This window comes from Glandiceps talaboti, chromosome 13, assembly GCF_964340395.1.
Source record: "Glandiceps talaboti chromosome 13, keGlaTala1.1, whole genome shotgun sequence".
Taxonomy (NCBI): domain Eukaryota; kingdom Metazoa; phylum Hemichordata; class Enteropneusta; family Spengelidae; genus Glandiceps; species Glandiceps talaboti.
Window position 1 is genome coordinate 20843940 of NC_135561.1, and position 20139 is coordinate 20864078.

General features: G+C 36.3%; 1 protein-coding gene across 2 annotated transcripts in view; it reads left to right on the plus strand.

Annotated features, from left to right (window-relative positions):
• Positions 1-20139, plus strand: part of LOC144444531 (gamma-2-syntrophin-like) — a 123936-nt gene that overhangs the window by 45981 nt on the left and 57816 nt on the right. For both annotated transcript variants that reach the window (XM_078133974.1, XM_078133975.1), the window contains exon 2: positions 3208-3373. In XM_078133974.1, coding sequence (XP_077990100.1) covers positions 3254-3373 — 120 coding nt within the window. In that variant the 5' untranslated portion in view covers positions 3208-3253. The remainder of the gene's footprint in view (positions 1-3207; positions 3374-20139) is intronic.

Genomic DNA, 20139 nt, shown 5'->3' on the forward strand with positions numbered 1-20139 from the left:
TTGTCAGTCGTGCATGTACATTGTACCCTTGAAGTCTTAATCTCTTTTACAGGATTACCTATACCTTAAGCTGTCACTAATCCCCATTTATGTAAATCAAATTCCCTTTCAGGAGACTACATGTATTCATATGTATCACTAAATTATGTATAATCACTAGACAGACGGAAAGAATGCAACCCGCTTTCAACAGATTTAAAATAAAACAGACTTGGCATAAGTATATTTAAAAACTTTAAAGGTACACAAGGCAGAGTTTGTACATGTTCAGATGTAATGTTTACTGCATACATATTTAAAAGGTACTCTCAAAATCTACCCACTGAATCGTACTTAACCACCTTGTGCAGTTGACTGAACTCAAACCTGGTATTAACATATTACTGTCTCATAAACGATCCAATGATGTAATGTATTTAAAAAAAATGTTCAGGAAATCCATACTCTGCAATCAACTGTTCTAACAATGCCACTGGGAAGACAGTCGTAATTTGTTATAGAAGACATGCATTGACATTAACATACTAGAATGTATTATTTTCACTTGAGTAAAAAACTTATAAACTTGGCTTGTAAGTACTTTAATCATGAAACTAAAGATGGCATATATTGCTAAGTATACATGGCATGATGTCAAAACTTTAAATTCTATTGTTGGTTTGAGGAAAGCAGCATTTTTTGTTTAAGGTTTTGGAATGTTGGTAACAGAGGGAGGAAAGCAGGTAAAATTTTCAGTTCAGTTTGCTATACTTTATACTCCCATCAGACAGGAGTGTGCAACCCAAGGTCGAAATATCTACTCATGTACATGTATTACAAAATTCAAAAACAGAAGTATTATTAGGGATTTCCAATCAATTACCTTTATGACAGACGCCTTTTATATTATTACATATACTTTTCTCTTGGAGTAACATTCTCCCAACCCCAGCCTATAGTATGTAACTGACAGACCGTACTGCAATTACATGTACTACAGTGTGTGTACACGTATATATCTTAGCCTTCTTGTGAAAACATTCCATGGCGAGTATTGACTGTAGGTAATATGTATATGAATGTACAGTACCATAGAGACTGCTGAAAACTGACTTGATTTGATACACTGACATAGACATACATTGTTAGATGAAGTACGGTAGTAATTTGTATTTGAGCCATGACAAATCCCAATTTATTAAATCATGATAGTTACATTAGGTAAAATAGGACACATTGATTACCTGGTCTGATTGTCAAAGTGTTTGTTGGTAATCCAACTTACTAGCATTTAACACATCTCAGTAGCACTGTGACAGCAGCAGTGTGCCCTCTAAGCCAATTTGATGTGCCACCGATGAACACAATTTCTAGTAAAGCACCAAAATTTAGTATTCCCCTATCTCTTACGATGTGGTGACTAACAAGAAATCCCTCTTTTTTTCATTTTGATGCCCAACAACAAAATTTGGCTATCATTAGAGGGTAAACTGGACAGCAGAGTTGATAAAATCCTGATAAACTTCACACCATATGCAATAGTATAACTATAGTATACAATAAAAGACTAGCCCATACTGTGCCAACAATTACAGCTCATTAGATTTGCTACACATGTAGGAGTGTACATTTTGTATATGCAGTCAGGGAGTTTACAGAGTCCGCCTTTAGTCGTTTAGCCTGCTGATTCACCATTATTGATGTATGTGTGTGTAGATAGGGAATTTAGTGTGTCAAGGAACACACACACCATCAGCATCCTGTTATGTTGTGATTGTAACCTGTCTAAAAGTGAAAGGTGTATTTGAAATGACCACAGTGTGAAGTCCGACACATGTGAGTGCACTTTAGTGTCTATAACAGAGCAGTTATAATAATCCTAGTCATGTGATATATTTTGATACTTAGTACATATAACAGAGTTATTAATTGATAATTCTAGTCATGTGATATATTTTGATACTTAGTACTTAATTGATAATTCCAGTCATGTGACATATTTTGATACTTAGTACTTAATTGATAATTCTAGTCATGTGATATATTTTGATACTTAGTACTTAATTGATAATTCCAGTCATGTGATATATTTCGATACTTAGTACTTAATTGATAATTCCAGTCATGTGATATATTTTGATACTTAGTACTTAATTGATAATTCCAGTCATGTGACATATTTTGATACTTTAGTACCTATAACAGAGTTATTAATTAATAATTCCAGTCATGTGACATATTTTGATACTTAGTACTTAATTGATAATCCTAGTCATGTGACATATTTTGATACTTAGTACATATAACAGAGTTATTAATTAATAATTCCAGTCATGTGACATATTTTGATACTTAGTACTTAATTGATAATTCCAGTCATGTGATATATTTTGATACTTAGTACTTAATTGATAATTCCAGTCATGTGACATATTTTGATACTTAGTACTTAATTGATAATTCCAGTCATGTGATATATTTTGATACTTAGTACTTAATTGATAATTCCAGTCATGTGACATATTTTGATACTTAGTACTTAATTGATAATTCCAGTCATGTGACATATTTTGATACTTAGTACTTAATTGATAATTCCAGTCATGTGATATATTTTGATACTTAGTACTTAATTGATAATTCCAGTCATGTGACATATTTTGATACTTAGTACTTAATTAATAATTCCAGTCATGTGACATATTTTGATACTTAGTACTTAATTGATAATTCCAGTCATGTGACATATTTTGATACTTAGTACTTAATTGATAATTCCAGTCATGTGACATATTTTGATACTTAGTACTTAATTGATAATTCCAGTCATGTGACATATTTTGATACTTAGTACTTAATTGATAATTCCAGTCATGTGACATATTTTGATACTTAGTACTTAATTGATAATTCCAGTCATGTGACATATTTTGATACTTAGTACCTATAACAGAGTTATTAATTAATAATTCCAGTCATGTGACATATTTTGATACTTAGTACTTAATTGATAATTCCAGTCATGTGACATATTTTGATACTTAGTACTTAATTGATAATTCCAGTCATGTGACATATTTTGATACTTAGTACTTAATTGATAATCCTAGTCATGTGATATATTTCGATACTTAGTACCTATAACAGAGTTATTAATTAATAATTCCAGTCATGTGACATATTTTGATACTTAGTACCTATAACGGAGTTATTAATTGATAATTCCAGCCACGGCAAGAAACCATAGAAGGCTCTATGAAAGGATTCATTAGTCATGTCAATCTGGTTTGAGGATGCGTTGATTTCTGTGGGCCTTGAACCAATCGTACTTGTGATGAGCCGTAGTATGGCGAAACCAAATGATTTGTGTCCACCTCTATGGCATGTGCATGGGGTAAGGAATAATTATCTTTTTTATTTTTTTATTTATCATTTTGACTTTTAAAAAGCTTACATTTGAGTTGTTGATGAATACCATAAATTGATATTAGAATCAATTCCTGATTTGTATGTGATTCATTTGCAAACACTTTTTCCATTTAACTGTACCACTGTGCAGGGAAACAAACTTTATTTACATTCTTTTGAACTGTAAAAAACCATTGATAACTTTTTAGCTGTTCATGATGTTAAAGTGTTGATTTATTGTACATACAATGAATGCAAGATTCAATGCAGGTATTAGTGTGAAATTCATACCGGTATGCAAATAGTTTTTCCATAGGGATTGTTGTTTATACCACCATACGTCATCTCATATTTATGATTTTATCTTTTGAAAAGTTTATCATAGAGCTGCTGATGGTGTTCATTTATGTTTTCTTATAGTTCAATGTGTACAAGAATCAATTCAGGCATATTACTGATTTATGTGCTAAAAGAGGAAAAATTGACAGTAAATAAATACATTGTACATTCAACTTTTATACGTCACCTGTCACCAATCTCGCATTCTGATTGGTCGAGAGCCCTGCAGATATGAAGGCATATTTTTCACCAACAGGCGTATTTTTGCTTTTTGTATCATGTGATCACTGAACGTCCCATTGTAAACAAATCTAGCAGACAACTAGAAATCAAGCTATAACCAGCATTTCCAATGCCAAATTTGTTGCCAACCAAACAAAATATCATCGTAGTATACATTGGGACAAGTCTTTGAACATTACTTCTGTGTCACAGGGAAATCGTCAAATTGTCCACACAGAACGGCGAAAGTCCAGTGACGGCAAACGCATGGTTGTCACGTGATCGTAAAAATGAATTCCTAAATTTATTAATGATATCAAAATTACCACCACAGAGAGTGCAATAGCATATTACAAACATTTAATGGAATACAGTACACAAAACAAAGACACTCATTTTTCAGCTGATGGTTATAAGTTTGAATCTTACTTGAATGACAGACAAATAGGAAACATTACATCATACTACAGAACAAACGTGCACTCTGATTGGGTGATTAAGTTAAGGCTAAGATGTAAGCAACCACATTGCCGCCATCAGAGAGGTGCATGATACTACACTTGACAGTATAATATGGAAGTGATTTTATTTTAAAATGAAACAGCAATTTTAGACATTCAAAAAATGAATTCGTAGTCACTGGTGACATATAAGTATGTTATTTACAAAATACTGTTCTACTTCTTGCTACTCAAGGTCATACCGGAAAAAAGACCTCTCGCAGCAAGATATGGAATGGTATTTGGCAAATAACATACAACGTACACACAAAAAATTTTTCTTGTGACTGCTAGTGCTAATGTTCATTAAAAAAAATTGTCATATCTTTGTGTTGTACTAATTATCTTCCATCTGGTTGAAACTTGTGTTGTAACAATGTTTCCAGCTGAGTGAAAGTTGATACATGTATTCTGATACACTGTAGCATTACATCTTTAGCTAATGAACCATCAACATGTCCTAAGCATGCTAAAGACTTTATTTTCCTTCAGACTTTATTAACTTGCAAGTAGATACATTAATAATTAGGGATTTGGTCAGGTTGTTGCAAAAATTGTGGTGTAGTCTTCTGATACTTACTAAGTTAATGAACTGGCAAGTTGTCTCTCTTCACCCCATCCCCACCTCCATCCCCACCTCTCAGCTTCATTAACTGACAAGGTGTCTCATTACCCTATCCCCATCTCCATCCCCACCCCTCAGCTTCATTAACTGACAAGGTGTCTCTTCACCCATCCCCACCTCCATCCCGACCCCTCAGCTCTATTAACATAGATATGTACATCTTCTTAAGTTAATAGGACTGTGTTAGGTTGTCGTGAAATTGTTTTAGAACAATTGTTTTAGAACAATTGTTTCCAAATTCAAATGTTATTTTTAAAACCATGATTGTTCTTTCAGTGATACACTTACAGTGTTTGCCTCATGGGTCATGAATATATATTAGATGAACATTGAATATGCATGACTCCTAAGTGCTTATTTCCTTCAGCAAAATAGTCATGACTATGTATTGTTCATCTAATAAGTGCAAATACCCAATGTATGTGCACCAAGGCAAGAAATCACTGGTACATACTTATCTCACATGTGTACCAGTATGATAAACAATCAGTAAATGTTTTTAAAAACAAAATCTAAGCAGTCTTGCTCCCCATCCAGAAATAAAACTCCACATTATATGTTTATACTTAAACTTTAGTAGCCAACAGTAAAGTTACATATATGTAGAGATTAAATTTTAAGTGACTTTAAATGAAGTGGTATATGTCTTCTAGAGACAAGATAACCTGTGATTCCAAAAGAGACAATGTCAAACATGCTATTAGCAAAGTACAGCTTAACTGTCTGAGGCCAGTGCACTATGTCAGAGGGGTGACAGTATGATGGATGTAGATAAATATACAAAATAATTATATATTCCAAGTATATGCAACTGATGTTTCTAATATCAAAATCACTACAAATATGCAAATGTAAATCTATCAATTATACATGTAATACAAATGTGTAAAATTATACACATAAAAATTATGCAAATTCTGTTACAAATATGTAAGTCACATCAAAGGTATACAAATATGGAAGTGATCATGTCAGTAATAAATGACACAATAGGGTGACTTGACTCAAAAAGACCAATGCTAAAGATGTTATATCCATGTCAATCATTATATAAAACGTGTTCAGTAGCAAAAATTATTTCTACGAACTGAGCAACAAGCATTTGATCAAACTAAGTTGTAGCTATCAAGGTTAGTGTCAAGTTCAGCATCCTTAAACTATTGATATTCCTAGATTTAATTTAGCTGTAAGCATGATTTAACTATGGTTGACTTGTAAATGAGGTGGTAGTGATGATCCTAGGGGTGTGTAGATGATGAATTATTCAAAACAAGATGATGTGATCAATGTTATCTTGTACAATTTAGATGACGAACTGAGTGATGTCAATGTACTTTGTAAATGAATTAAAGTGTATCCAGTCGTGTCAATGCCATTGGCATTATTCTTTTTATATATAAACCAATTCTCAGCAAGGTTGTCAGTGTGATCGTAGTGATTGAAAAGATACGTAGAGAAAGCATGTTGATGTATCTCTACTGAGCATGAACATTTTACAAAGTTTTAGAAGTTTGAACCCAGCATGATGTCAGTTCAGTTCACTTTAACTATGCATACTTGTGATGTCAATGTCATAGTAGAGTACAATAATGTTTTGAATCTTGGACTACATAATATTATACAATCATGTAGTTTAGCACAGGCTTTTTCAAGCAGTTCAATTTGACTTATTCAATATGGCACCATAGAAATTCTATAGAATGAAAGAATACCAGTGAAGCAAAGCCTGTGAATTACAAGTAGAACATCAACATAAGTAGAGCATATGACCGAGAATTTATGACAGAGCGCCATGACGCATGAATGTAAGTGTGGCGTACTTGGGGTATTTGCATGAGTCATTTACATTGTTATCTGTGGATGTACTTTCATGAACATAGTGAGTGAAAGTGCAACAGAAAACACTGCAAGCATTAGTGCAAATACCCCTGAGTACCCACACTGACACTGACATGACATGTGGTTCTGTTATTGTATTACATTATGTTTATCCAAACAACAAATTTCCGTAAAAATGACACTACCGGTACGTGATCACGCGCTTTTATATAGAATGAACCATCACATCCTCATTTGCATATAATTTGCATTCAGGTATTCAATATATGTTTTCGGTATTTCACTGCAGTGCTAATACCACTACATGTAGTATGTGTGCAAACCAGTGCAAGTACATATTATGGAAGTATCCGACAGACAAGTTCATCTCTCAGGTTCAGGTCATGGGGTGGCACAGGTAAAAGGTAGTTCAATCTCTACTGAGCACCGAATCGGAATATTTCCCAAAGTTTTAGAAGTTGAAACCCAGCATGATGTTACTTCAACACCCAAATACTTGTGATGTCAATGTCATACTCAATGTGCATTCTTTGTGGCTGATTTCCGACTTCCCTTATACTTTCACTGCGGTCAAACATGATTCTCAATGACAGAGCAAGCACTTAGACTGAACAAATGTAAACCCAGTGTGACTTATGTTTAACTCAGTGTGCCCTCTAAGCCAATTTGACGTGCCATTGACGCACACAATTTCTAGTGATGCACCAAAATTTGTATTCTCTATCTCTTACTACATGTATGTGGTGACTCAAAAGAAATGCCACTTTTTATCATACTGACCCACAACAACAAAATTTGGCTATCATTAGAGGGCACACTGGAAACTTTAACTGTAGATTTGTATTTTTAGATGTTTTGTAAGGAAATACTTTCATGAGATGAAACTCTGATGAGATTCCAATGTCAGAATGAAAACAGCGGGGTGGTTTCCGTAAAGTTTTGAGTAAATTGAATTTATCTAGTAAAGGCTATGGGTATCAAATTGTCACTGACTTATTATTAATCTGATATGTTTAATGTAACAATTTAATGTATCAATTTTATCAGCCTACTTGTAGCTCCTACTGCTATTGCTTTAACCTTTAACCTTTGATCTTTGACCGTTACCACACTGAGAACTGAAAGCATCACACGTTGTTACAGTAGTAATTATGACATACAGGCTTATTTCAATACCAAATGCAAAATTTGAGGTTAAATGGTTTTCATTTATGCAAATTACCTGACAGTGTACATTTAATAAATATTTGACTATTTAATTTTCAGATCTAAAAAATAAATCAATTTTCTCTGTAGATTTTTAGCATGACTGAACTAATAAAGTTCAGTAGTGCTATAGGCATTGTGCAATGTCTGTGTGTGTGTCTGTCTGTGTGTGTGCCTGTGTGTGCATGCGTGTGTGTGTGCACGTGTGTGTATGTGTGTGCGTGTGCGTGTGTGTGTGTGTGTGTGTGTGTGTGTGTGTGTGTGCATGAATGACATTAACTCAAAAACTGCCAGACCAATTGACTTGGTATTTGGTAGGAACATTACTTATATGGTGTCTCGTTGGGAAATTTGTGTGGTTTTGGTCAAAAAATGTCATTTTTGGTCAAAAAACTTAAACTCAAAAAAAAAACTGGGTGTATCAGTCTGAAATTTGATAGGAATATTCTTAGGGGTGTTAAGATTAAGAATTGGTCGTGATATGATAATCACATCAGTGATATGCAAATTAGGGATAACAATGTGTAGTTTTGGTCAGAAATCTGTAATTCTAAAAGTACTTGTCTGATTTGGCTGAAATTTCACAGGGATATTTCTTGGGATGTACAGATCAAGTGAAATTAATTACATGATGATCCCATCAGCAATAGGCAAATTAGGGCTAAAAAAAACCATGATTTTTTTGGTAAAATGTCTGGCAAGAATATTTAGGCCATGGGAGTGTACAGAAATTGTTTTATTGATCTCATTAAACCAGTAAAAATTGTTATGGGGTACTTAACATAATGTAACAAATATATGTGAATGACACTGCAATTAATCTCTCTTTGAGGTTGCTTGCATTCTGTAACTAATTTGAACTCAAACTGAACCATAGATCGGTTCAAGATAAAATACCTGTCTGTCTCTCTGTCTTGTTGATGATGCAAGTGATTTTGGTATTGAACTTTACCTCTCAAACTACTGGGGATGAAATTTGGTTATGATTCTGAAATTGTTCGCCTACAAATAGTGAGTGTCATATTTACGTAATTGTCCCTAGTGACCATGACCACTCCCTTAGCAACAATCAAATGAAAGGGTTTTTAGCTCCGCTGTCAGCGAAAGCTGAAAGCGTAGCTTTAGGTATAGGTGGGTATTGAGGTATAGAGAGTAGAGTGAATCATAGGTGTCCGTCAAACTTTTATATCTTCACTATCTACTCCGAAAGTGACAGTCGGAATTCTTCGATATTTGGTGTGCATGTTCCCTGGGGGGAGGCTATTCAGATTTGTTCATGCCAAGTTGATCTGTGCCATTTTCATTTTTTTATGATTTTTTTTCCAAAAATGACATTTTCATCAACTCCTCATAATCTTTAAGTCAGATTGCTTTGATATGTGGTGTGTTGATGCACAGAGGGTACCTTACTTAGATTTGTTAATTTCAAGTCAGCACGTCTTCTCTTCTATTTTTTATGATTTTTTTTTTGAAATTTGAAAAAAAAATGAATATGTTAATGAGTATAATGACCGACGCCATATTGGAAATCACTCCGCGAGACTTTAGGTAAAGTGCAACTTTTCAAAAGACACTATTGACGTCAAACAAGCAATGTAATATGTGCTATAGTCTTAATTCTACGCATTGTGCGCCCAAATGACAAATATTTGTTCGAAAAAGGGTTGTAAACTTCAAATCCAATTCTCCATCCACCCCTCCTACAGAATGGTTCATTCCAGTATATGCACCTCCCTCATGATCAAGTTTGAATGCCTGTGAACTGAAGTGTATGGGACGATTTTTGACAGAGTCAGTCGTCAATAAAAACGATAATACTCTTTCTAAAATTACCACATTTTGAAAGGGAAAATACTTTGTGGTTCATTTATGGAGTTTTGTTTTTGTACGATCAATATTGGTGGCAAAATTACAGCGTCAAAATTGCCGATGTGGTAGTTCCGTACGGCGACAATCTCAAGTACCCGGATGTACGAGGGACTAACCCGGAAGCAAGTCGTTGCCAGCCGTACGTTACAGTGTTAACATCGTCCGAGAAATCGCTGCGTTCAGAATGTCATTATTCACAGAATTGTTTCTTTCGAGTGAAAACCCGTCTTGAATTGTATAACTCTAACAAATGAAGACATGTCAAGTTATATTTTGAAAGTTGTATCGCTAGTTTGAGACGATTTGCTCACGTACTATCGAGGCTTGGACCATCTATCTATATAATACCAGCTAATCTCCTTACGGATATCACAGCTGGGGGAAGGGGTGCATACAAAAACCTAGTAGTAGTGTTTATGTAGATTTGCCTTGAAAGTATCAGTGTCCTGACAGACTTTCATATCAGGGCTTAGTGAGTTCCAGTCCCTAATGGTTTTAGGAAAGAAACTGTGCTGATATGCTTGGTGTTTAAACCCAAGGTGCTTAAAACGGCCTCTTCTACCTGGTGCTAGAAGACTGGTGTCTCTAGTGATTGCTATTTCCCCATTTACAATTTGGAATAGTAATATTAATCTAGCATTTTGTCGTCTATCTGCTAATGGTTCCCATTTCAAACTCTGTAGCATGTTTGTTACACTGGATCTTCTAGAATAGTCTCGTTTAACAAAACGAGCACCTCGTCGCTGGATCTTTTCAATTCTTACAATGTCCTTAACTAAGTATGGATCCCAAATGGGGGCTGCATATTCTAAGCTAGAACGACACATCGATATGTATGCAGTTTCGCGTAACTTTGTTGGACAGTTGCGAAGGTTTCTCATGAGGAATCCAAGAGTACGACTAGCTTTAGAACAAATATGTGTGATATGGGGTGAGAATGATAAATTGTCGCTGAAAAGTACACCTAAATAATTGATAGAGTTCACAGATTTCAATAGCGTATTGCACATAGTATAAAAACGAATGGCTTTGGCTCCATGGCGCTTTATGGACAACACATAGCATTTAGATGTATTAAATTTCATGTCCCATTTTTCAGCCCAATGTTCTAGAAGGTTCAGGTCATTTTGAAGGATGATATGGTCTCTCTCAGATCTTATTGGTCGATATAACAGCGCATCATCTGCAAACAGGCGAAGTTGAGATTGAATGTTTTCGGTGATGTCGTTTACATAACAAAGGAAAAGTACAGGGCCCAGTACTGTGCCCTGAGGCACACCTGATAGAACTGGAGCAGGTTTTGATGAAATACCATCTACTACGATGTGTTGAGATCTACCCTCAAGAAAACTTTTGATCCAAGCTAGGGTACTCCCGTGTATACCATAAAAATGAAGTTTGGCCAGCAGCTTACGATGATTTACTACGTCAAATGCTTTGGAAAAATCCAATACATTTATGTCAACCTGTGTGTTATTATCATAGTGTTTAGCCAAGTCAGATACTGTAAGGAGTAGTTGAGTAGTACATGAGCGACGTCGGCGAAAGCCGTGTTGCAAGTCTGTTATTATTTGATGTTTTTCCAGGTGTTTCATTAAATTTGACACAATGATATGTTCCATTAATTTAGCACACACACATGTTAATGATATAGGTCTATAATTTGACGCCAGGTGTTTGTCATCCTTTTTGTATATCGGTGATACATTTGCGCTCTTCCAGTCATCTGGCAGCTGGCCATTTGACAAGGACTGGTTGAATAAACGAGTCATTGCTGGTGTAAGTTCTAAAGCAAGCTCCTTCAGGATATAGTTTGGGAGACCGTCTGGCCCAGATGCTTTTGATACATTTAGTGTAGATAGTAGTTTATACACACCACTTTCCGTAATTTGTATTTCATTTGCTATTGGATACGGACCTCCATACATTTCTGGGATGTCATCCTTACGATCTGTGGTAAAGACAGATGTGAACTGAGCATTTAAAATCTCAGCTTTATCATGGCTTTCGCTGTATAGTGTTCCATTCACTTTTAGTGGTGCTACTCCACCAGAATCTTTACGTTGGGATTTGACATATCTCCAAAAGGGTTTTCTGTTTCCTTCCTTCAAGGCATTGTGGAGGGTTGTTTCGATGTACTGGGCATGAGCTCTTTTAAGATCATGATTTACCTTTTTTCTGAGAGCTTTAAAAGCGTTCCACTGTGAGGCATTCCCTGTTTTCCTTGCACTGTTGTAGAGACGTCGTTTGCGGCGTATCTGGTGTTTTAGGTCCCTATATATCCACGGTAAGGTTCGCCGTGATGATTTGATCTTTGATGGTACATATTTCTCCAACATGAGCATGATATGATCCCTTATATTCATCCAGTTTCCATTTACTGAACGACTTTGACAAGTGGAAAGAAAGTGTTTACAAAATGTTCTAGTAGCCTCTTTCGCACAACTCCAGTTTGCTTTGCTAAAACAGTAAGTCTTTCTTGGTGGTACAGGGTTGTATTTTGGTCTGATATCAGAGTCAACAACGATAGCATCATGGTCACTTACTCCAGGTATGACAACTTGTGATTTCACTAACGATGGTTGTGTTGTAAGATGTAAATCCAAGTTTTGTTTTTCTCTGGTAGCTTCATGTTGAGTGTTCGTTAGGGAATGGTCATGGATAAGATCAAGCAATGCGGAATGAGCTTTTGCTTCTCGTGGGTTTTGCATTACTGAAGTTGTTTCCCAGTCTATAAAACTACAATTCATATCACCAGCTATTATGATATGTTTGGTACCTCTTTTATTAATATCAGATGTAATTTTACTTAAGTTCTCAAAGGGTTTTGGACCGGCGCCTGGTGGACGGTAGAATGAACATATATGCAATGAGGGTTTTTTAGGGACCGACACTTCAGCCCATATCGATTCACAGTCTGTGTCCGAGTCCTCAACTTGTGATACTACAAAGCCATCTCTAAATGCAAGGAAGACTCCACCTCCCCAGTCTGTACGGTCCTTTCGCAGGACTGTTGATGAGTACCCGGGTGGAAACACTTCAGCATTACCTACTTTACTGGAGAGTTTTGACTCACAACCTATTATCACGTCTGGTTTGACATAGTCAACCAGGTTTTGTAGCAGTGGTGATTTACTACGGAGACCATTTACATTGAGGATCAGAGAACGCCAATTGTTCCCTTTAGATGGCAATGCAGGGTCTGAATAACTTGAGGTTGTTGTGGAGAAAGTTCGTTTACTTCTACTTGTACTTCTACCTCTACCTGAATAACTTGAGGTTGTTGTGGAGAAAGTTCGTTTACTTCTACTTGTACATCTCTCTTTGTTATGTAGATTGGGCACAGGACTACTGGCACAGACTGGGTTAAAGACTGAGCCTGGTGAACTAAGATGTGATGTCGCCAGGTTCTCTGCTTGAGATGCATTCAGTACAGAGTAAATGTTAGATGTCTCGAGATCATAAGAGTGGAATAGGTCATGGCTATAATTATAAGTGTCACAATGATTACATATCCATACACATCTAGGGCCTTCTGTTTCATGTTGTTGAAAGTCTTCACTACACAGTTCAAGGCAACTCTTGTGGAACCAAACTGAGCATTGGTCACAGGTTAATGCTTGGGTAGACCAATCAACTTTGCCCTCACAAAATCCACACAGATAAGCTGTCGATGGACCAGGATTTGAGTGAATGTCTCCAGACAGAGCAAGTATTAAAATGGCCAGGGTTTGATTAACCCGGTGCCCTGATTTCCCGAAAGATGTTATGTGTACACATTTCTTTAAGTTTAGTAGTAAGCCAATGGACGGATTATGTTCAATCAGTATAGCAGGACAGGTTGCTTTGTCAGTGCACAATTCGTTGCTACCACACGTCAATTTCAGTATAGTAACTGTAAGTAATATCAAGCATAGTGTAGGAGAGGTCATTTTAAGTTCCCTTAAGTTACTGTATATAAACCGAACAATGGCGTCGGCTACGTAGTGGTCGATTTTCACTGTAAATACAGCCAGTTCATACAAAATACGGTGAAAGTATGAGAATGACAATGGTAAACTCACTATCTGTAGTAGTTCACTTGAGGTTGTATACCACTTGTTTCGACGAATGCGTTAGTTGTAGCGAGTTCTAATGCTTTTCGGGCGTTCGGTGTAAGTGACGTCCGACACTTCATGCGTAAGCACCCCTGGCCAGAAGTAGAATTCCATGCTTGGGGTTCTACTTCCATGCTTGGACCTTACTCCAGTTCAGCGGGAAGTTTAGCCAGTCCGATAATTCTTTCTGGTTTAGTTTACAACACTTTTGATCACACAGATTTTGTTTTTGTGATGAAAAGAAATTTAAAAAAAGATCACTTCAACCATTTCGTTGTGTTTTCTTTATGAAAGGTAATCGAACATGAACGAGTGTTACCACTGTAACCAGGAGGGTCTATGCTGTAACGTATAGCAAGGGTTCGACATGCACGTACACGCTGCCAGGGGGGGGACGATGCCAGTCACGTGACACCCTATCGCGTCAGCGCAATGAAGCTCATTCAGTATTGATACACTGTCGAGTGCACTTCCTGCCTACCCCTAGCACTGTGTACTGCTGGATACAAATTCGCTGTTGACAACAGATTGACAAGGTACGTACATTTTCACGTTTCATACGTTTTAAATTCGTCTTTCCTTTATTTTTGCCATCGTAATTTATTATGTGTACTGGTACCAAATCAGATCGAAAAGTATTCAGCGACGTGACCGTGTATACCGTACCGTACGTGTACATGCCGGCGCGGCCTGCAGTTCATTGTATTTGTAGTTCGGTACGGTAGGTCGCGGTCGCGTTTTTACCAAAATGAAAAAGCACATGAATATTCCATTTTCTAGAATCAACTTCAAGGCAGCATTTGTTGGATACCTACATGTCCATGGATAATTAATGACTGTGATAGTTGTGACATTCAACGTCCAGCAAGCGACGTCTACGTCTGGTACGCTAGTGTGCAAGCTCGAGGTCAGATGATCAGTGCACTACGCCTGGCATGCATAACGTACCGCACCCGGTCTAACGCCCATAAGTTTACGTTCTTTCTGCTTTCTCTGTCTTGCCATACTTACTGAAAAATGAAGTTTCACTCGTGTCGACAAGTAAACTATGTAGTTGTTTAACATTTTTACATGTGTATTGTTTCAGATACGTGCTGTTCCCAGTGAAATGAAACTGGTTGTGCCTTCGACGCATTTCTTGCAGAGAGTGTGAGGATAGGAGTACTCCCGTAAGAAATTTTATATGTGATCGCTGCATAATGTATCCAGGGTGGCCCTAGTTATACGACAATGACACGAAAAAATGAATTATATAAAATAAAATAAAAATGTGAGATTTACGGTGGTTTTTTTTTGTATTTATAACAGCATTTCTGTCAAAGTGGTTTGTTCGAAAGTGTATGGTACTATTACTAGTACAACGTTACATTAGGGGTAGACCATTCGATATCCTGGGGGGGGGGGGGGCTTGGAAGATTGGTGGAGAGTCATTATTTTTTTCCCCACCTGCTTGCCTGAGAATTATTTTTTTTCTCCTTCGCCTATGCTGGCAACTTTTTTTTTCTTTGCTTCTTTGAGATATCCGGATTTTTTTTTACGTCAACGTTGAACGCCTACATTTGTTGCCACAATTTTCTGTTTGGTTTTCACACAGGGTAATACAGAGAGTAAAAAGATGCTGTTCTATCACACACAGATTTTATTTAGAAAACTACATATTTCATACATATTTGATGTTCAATTAAATAAACATCATTGACAGTTTTTATGTCATGGTATGATGACACACTGAAAATACAAATCGGAAACTTGATTGGTGAGCTCAGACATTTAGATAGACCGGTCAGTTTCTCCAGCTTGGGGGGATGGGGGGTGTCAGTGTTATTTTCCATTGGGCCAACAAAAAGTCACTGACCCCATGAATAAAGTTTCATAGCATCTGACAGTAAGCTGTAGAGGAAGAGCTTTGAGACTGGAATATGTGTACCTCTTGTGTGTGTGTGTGTGTGTGTGAATGGGGGGGGGGGGGGTTCTAGGGCCCTGGAGGATTTTTACTTCTAAAGGCAATGTTTAGGCCATTCACAGACACTTTCAGACAATAATTAAGTTCTTTTATAAACTATCCAATAGTGATAGTAATAGTATGAAGATTACTGTTACAAAACAGTCAAGTTCACTTTTGCCCCAAAGTGCAAGATAAGTGAAGCACTGATTGTGAAACAGCCAAAAAATTACATATAACTAGTGTGGTAGCTAGGTAATACATGTATTATATGTATAATTGTATGTATAGTTATGTTTGAACCCTTACATGAAGTAATATTTAAACCATTCATGCAAGAAACAGAGACAAGAACAAATATATATATGTACCACAGGCTAACGAAACTGACTGGTCCCTGACGTGTTTGAAACTGTTTGTCATGATTTGACAAGTGTCCTGGTTGGAGAGGTACGAGCAGGTTGAACAGTATACTCAAACCTGTGCATCATTTCCCTATCAAGATATTTTTTTTTCTAGAAGCAGTGGTCCATCTTTTTTTTTTCCATCACCCACTCATATCCGGATTTTTTTTCCACTTGGCATCTTTTTTCCCCCCGAAATCTTCCAAGCCCCCCCCCCCAGGATATCAAATGGTCCACCCCTTATAGGAATATGACGAGGCGTGCGTCGCCATCTTGAAATTAAGACAGTTTCGACTAGTCTTTGACGCTGCCGTATAGTCATTATTCGTGGAGCATTTAGTGGTGGCAAGATATAACGTAAATATCATGAATCAAAATGTATAAATGTTGATTTTTTTTCATTGAATACATGGTGTTCTTCTGTGAAAAAACCATCGGAAAATAGCGTTCGTCGAAAGCTCTGACTAAGTAGTTTGACCTGTCTCCTGCATTCGAACATAAATAATTTCACAACTGGACGTTTTTGATATTATTTAAGCAGTTTGGGATGATGCTTTATAGCTTTACAACAAATGTGGAATTTATCTTGAGAAATTATTTACATATACACTCAAAATTCATTGAAAAACGGGAAATACTCGCTTGTACTAAGTTGTAGTGCAGCGGGGTCACGCTCTATTGTTCTAGGGGTCAAACCATATCACGTGGTAGGTATCGTCCCCCCCCTGCACGCTGCAGTCTGCTATCCCGCGAGTCGAGTAACTTTCTGTGATAGGTATATTAGTAGGGAGCTCAGAATTCAAACCACCGGCTATATGATGAATTCACGGTCATAGTAAAATTCATTTGATTTTTAATTTGCTATTTTGACCAACTCCGGTTGTCTATTCGCGATAAAATTACGATTAGTTTGGAAACGGGGTAGATTTTCTATGATTCCGTGTCATAAAAGCATGTGTTGTGTAGTTTTCGAAAAGCACACCCGGTGGGAAAGTCGCCCAACAGGCGATCTCGCGCCATTGCTGTACTACGTGGCACTTTATTCTGGCGGGGTGTCTCTTGAAAACGGGAATAGCGAAGGATGAGCCAATCAAGTGAGACCTTTCAAATGTAGCTAATATTATAGCCAATAAAATTAGTTGTACGATGATTTGTGTATAATAAGGGTAAGGCTGGCCTCTACACTGTACTGGCCACGTTCAACGGAAGTAAGTGAAGCTCAATCATAACAATGGTGGCTGTCAAAATCGAAGACGCGATTTGACCGTGTTGTTATTTCAGTGAGTTTATTCAGCAAGAAAACAACGTGTTCTATGTTTTTGTACTTCCTACATGATGTGATGATCGTTTTTTTACCGGTACAACTTACAGCCTACAATGAAACTGCTAACTTAGTTAGTAACACTGACACGGTACGATTCCGTGTTCCGTGTTCCGTGTTCATGTTTTGGGGCACATTTCTAAATACGCGAAACCAGTTATTGAATGTGTAGTGGATATTGATATTCAGTTTGAAAAATTAAAATCCTGAACTTTATTTTGCGAACGGTTTTGTCATTTCTTAGTAATTATAGGGCCGACTGTATTTATGTCAACCCGGAAGTACATAGACACGAAAATAGACGAAGTGACTTGTACATGTAATTAGTAACAAAATTTTGCTGTAACTGCTGGTAACCTTCAAATTTATTTATTTTTATGTTGTAAATACATTCTAATATGCACTAAGGACAACACTATAAAGACTTGCTCCATGGGAAGGTAATTTTTTGTCTTTTAAAAATGCAATAGTTAGATCAATGTGTACCAGAAATGTTATGAGCTAGAAATAAGACCACATAACATCTTATTACCCCCCCCCCCCCCCCAATTAAGACAAACTACTCACAGAAAGCAACAAAAAAGAGAAGAAGCTCCAAAACATAAAAAAGAGAATAACATTACAGTAATGAGTTGATGATGCACAAACAACTACAAAGAAATAGACAGTTCAATTACAACACACGGTTTGAAATAAATATGGGGTTTGGAAATGTGAATTAGAAGTTGAGCAAAAACTAAGAGAGATGAAGAGCCTAAGTGAACAAGCGAAAGCACTTAAAGATAGGACCTCCAGATTTTTTGCAGGACTACTACGTTATCAATTTTACTAGTCCTGTGGGATAGTGACTTTTTTACTCCAGTGTCGAACCCTGTCAATGGCTGAGAATGACTCTCTTTCAGGTACTTGGGGATTGTCGCCGTACGGAAACTAAGATGGCGATTAATACATTTCTTCCCTATATATATATCTACTACAACTAGTACAAGTTCAATGTTGTTGACTTGGTAAATTTGTTAGAAAATTGAAATTCAAATTGCCTCAAAATTATTTTAGATCCCTAGTTTATTTCATTCATCATTAAAATTTTCCAGGGTTAAAGCTGTAAGACACTGGAATTATTTATAGCCAACCTCAAAATCTTCTTTTTTTTCTTTTTCTTGTGTGCATTTCCCAGTCATTTTTTTCTGAGATTTTGTGCAATTTTTCATAACTAGATTTTTGTTATAAAATGGTGACTATGGTATAAAAGTACAATACATTACCAACTTCTGTGTAAAATGTGTTTTATAGTGAGACATATGAAACCACTAACCACTTTATTGCATCGCTAAAACAAAACTGCATACTAGTAGTAAAGAGCTGAAGAACTGAACCACTTCTACATGTCACCAAAATAAAAAATAAAATTAAAAAAAAAACAGCGGAGCTATTCTGACCGATAGGTCGCTTGTTTACAAATATATAACAACACAGATGGGTAGGTAATTGAATAAACATTATTTTAAAATATGTAAATGACCTTAGAAACATGATTATGCCCATAGCAACAGGCAAATAATGATGCATAATGCCAAAATAACACCAGTGACAGGAAGGTAAATGAATAAACATTGCAAAATTGTATGTAGGTATGCCTAGCAACAAGACCATGCCCATAGTAACATTAAATGAAGGTGTATATCGCAGATATAACACAGTGGATGGGAATGTATCTTCAAAAATGTGTGCAAATATGCCTAGTAACAAGACCACATAATCATTACAGAAAATTACAGTTTACTGTAGACAGTTGTGCTACAATGCCATTGGCACTTTTATTGTAATGCACCATTGCAACATTTTATACCACACACACACACACACACACACACACAAACCAAATTGTACATGTTCAAACAGAAAATTCATAAGTAAGTGGTTGTCTACCTCATGACAACACATATTTATTTATATTTATTTACATCTACATCATTGGTTCTTCAGTGCTTGAAATGAGTCAAGATATTAAAATTACCATTATTTGGGTAATTTTTTCCGGATATAAGCATGCAAATTGTCGAAAGTAAAATGACATTCTTCCCCAATATGTCCTTATTCAGCTAGAAAGTAGTCATCACCTTCCTTTTGTCACTACTCAATATGACAAGGCCCCTTATGTCACTACTCAATATGACAAGGGACCCCTTATGTCACTCATAATACTGAATGGTGAAAAATATTTGGGAATAATATAGATGTAAGCATAGATTGGTTTTGTTGTATTGGTTACATTGTAGCAGCTGATATGATAAAATTCAAGTCATGTCAGAACATTTTATCAAATCTTTATTAATAACATAGGAAATAGCAAAGTAAATTATAGAATTAAGTAATATCTGTCAACGT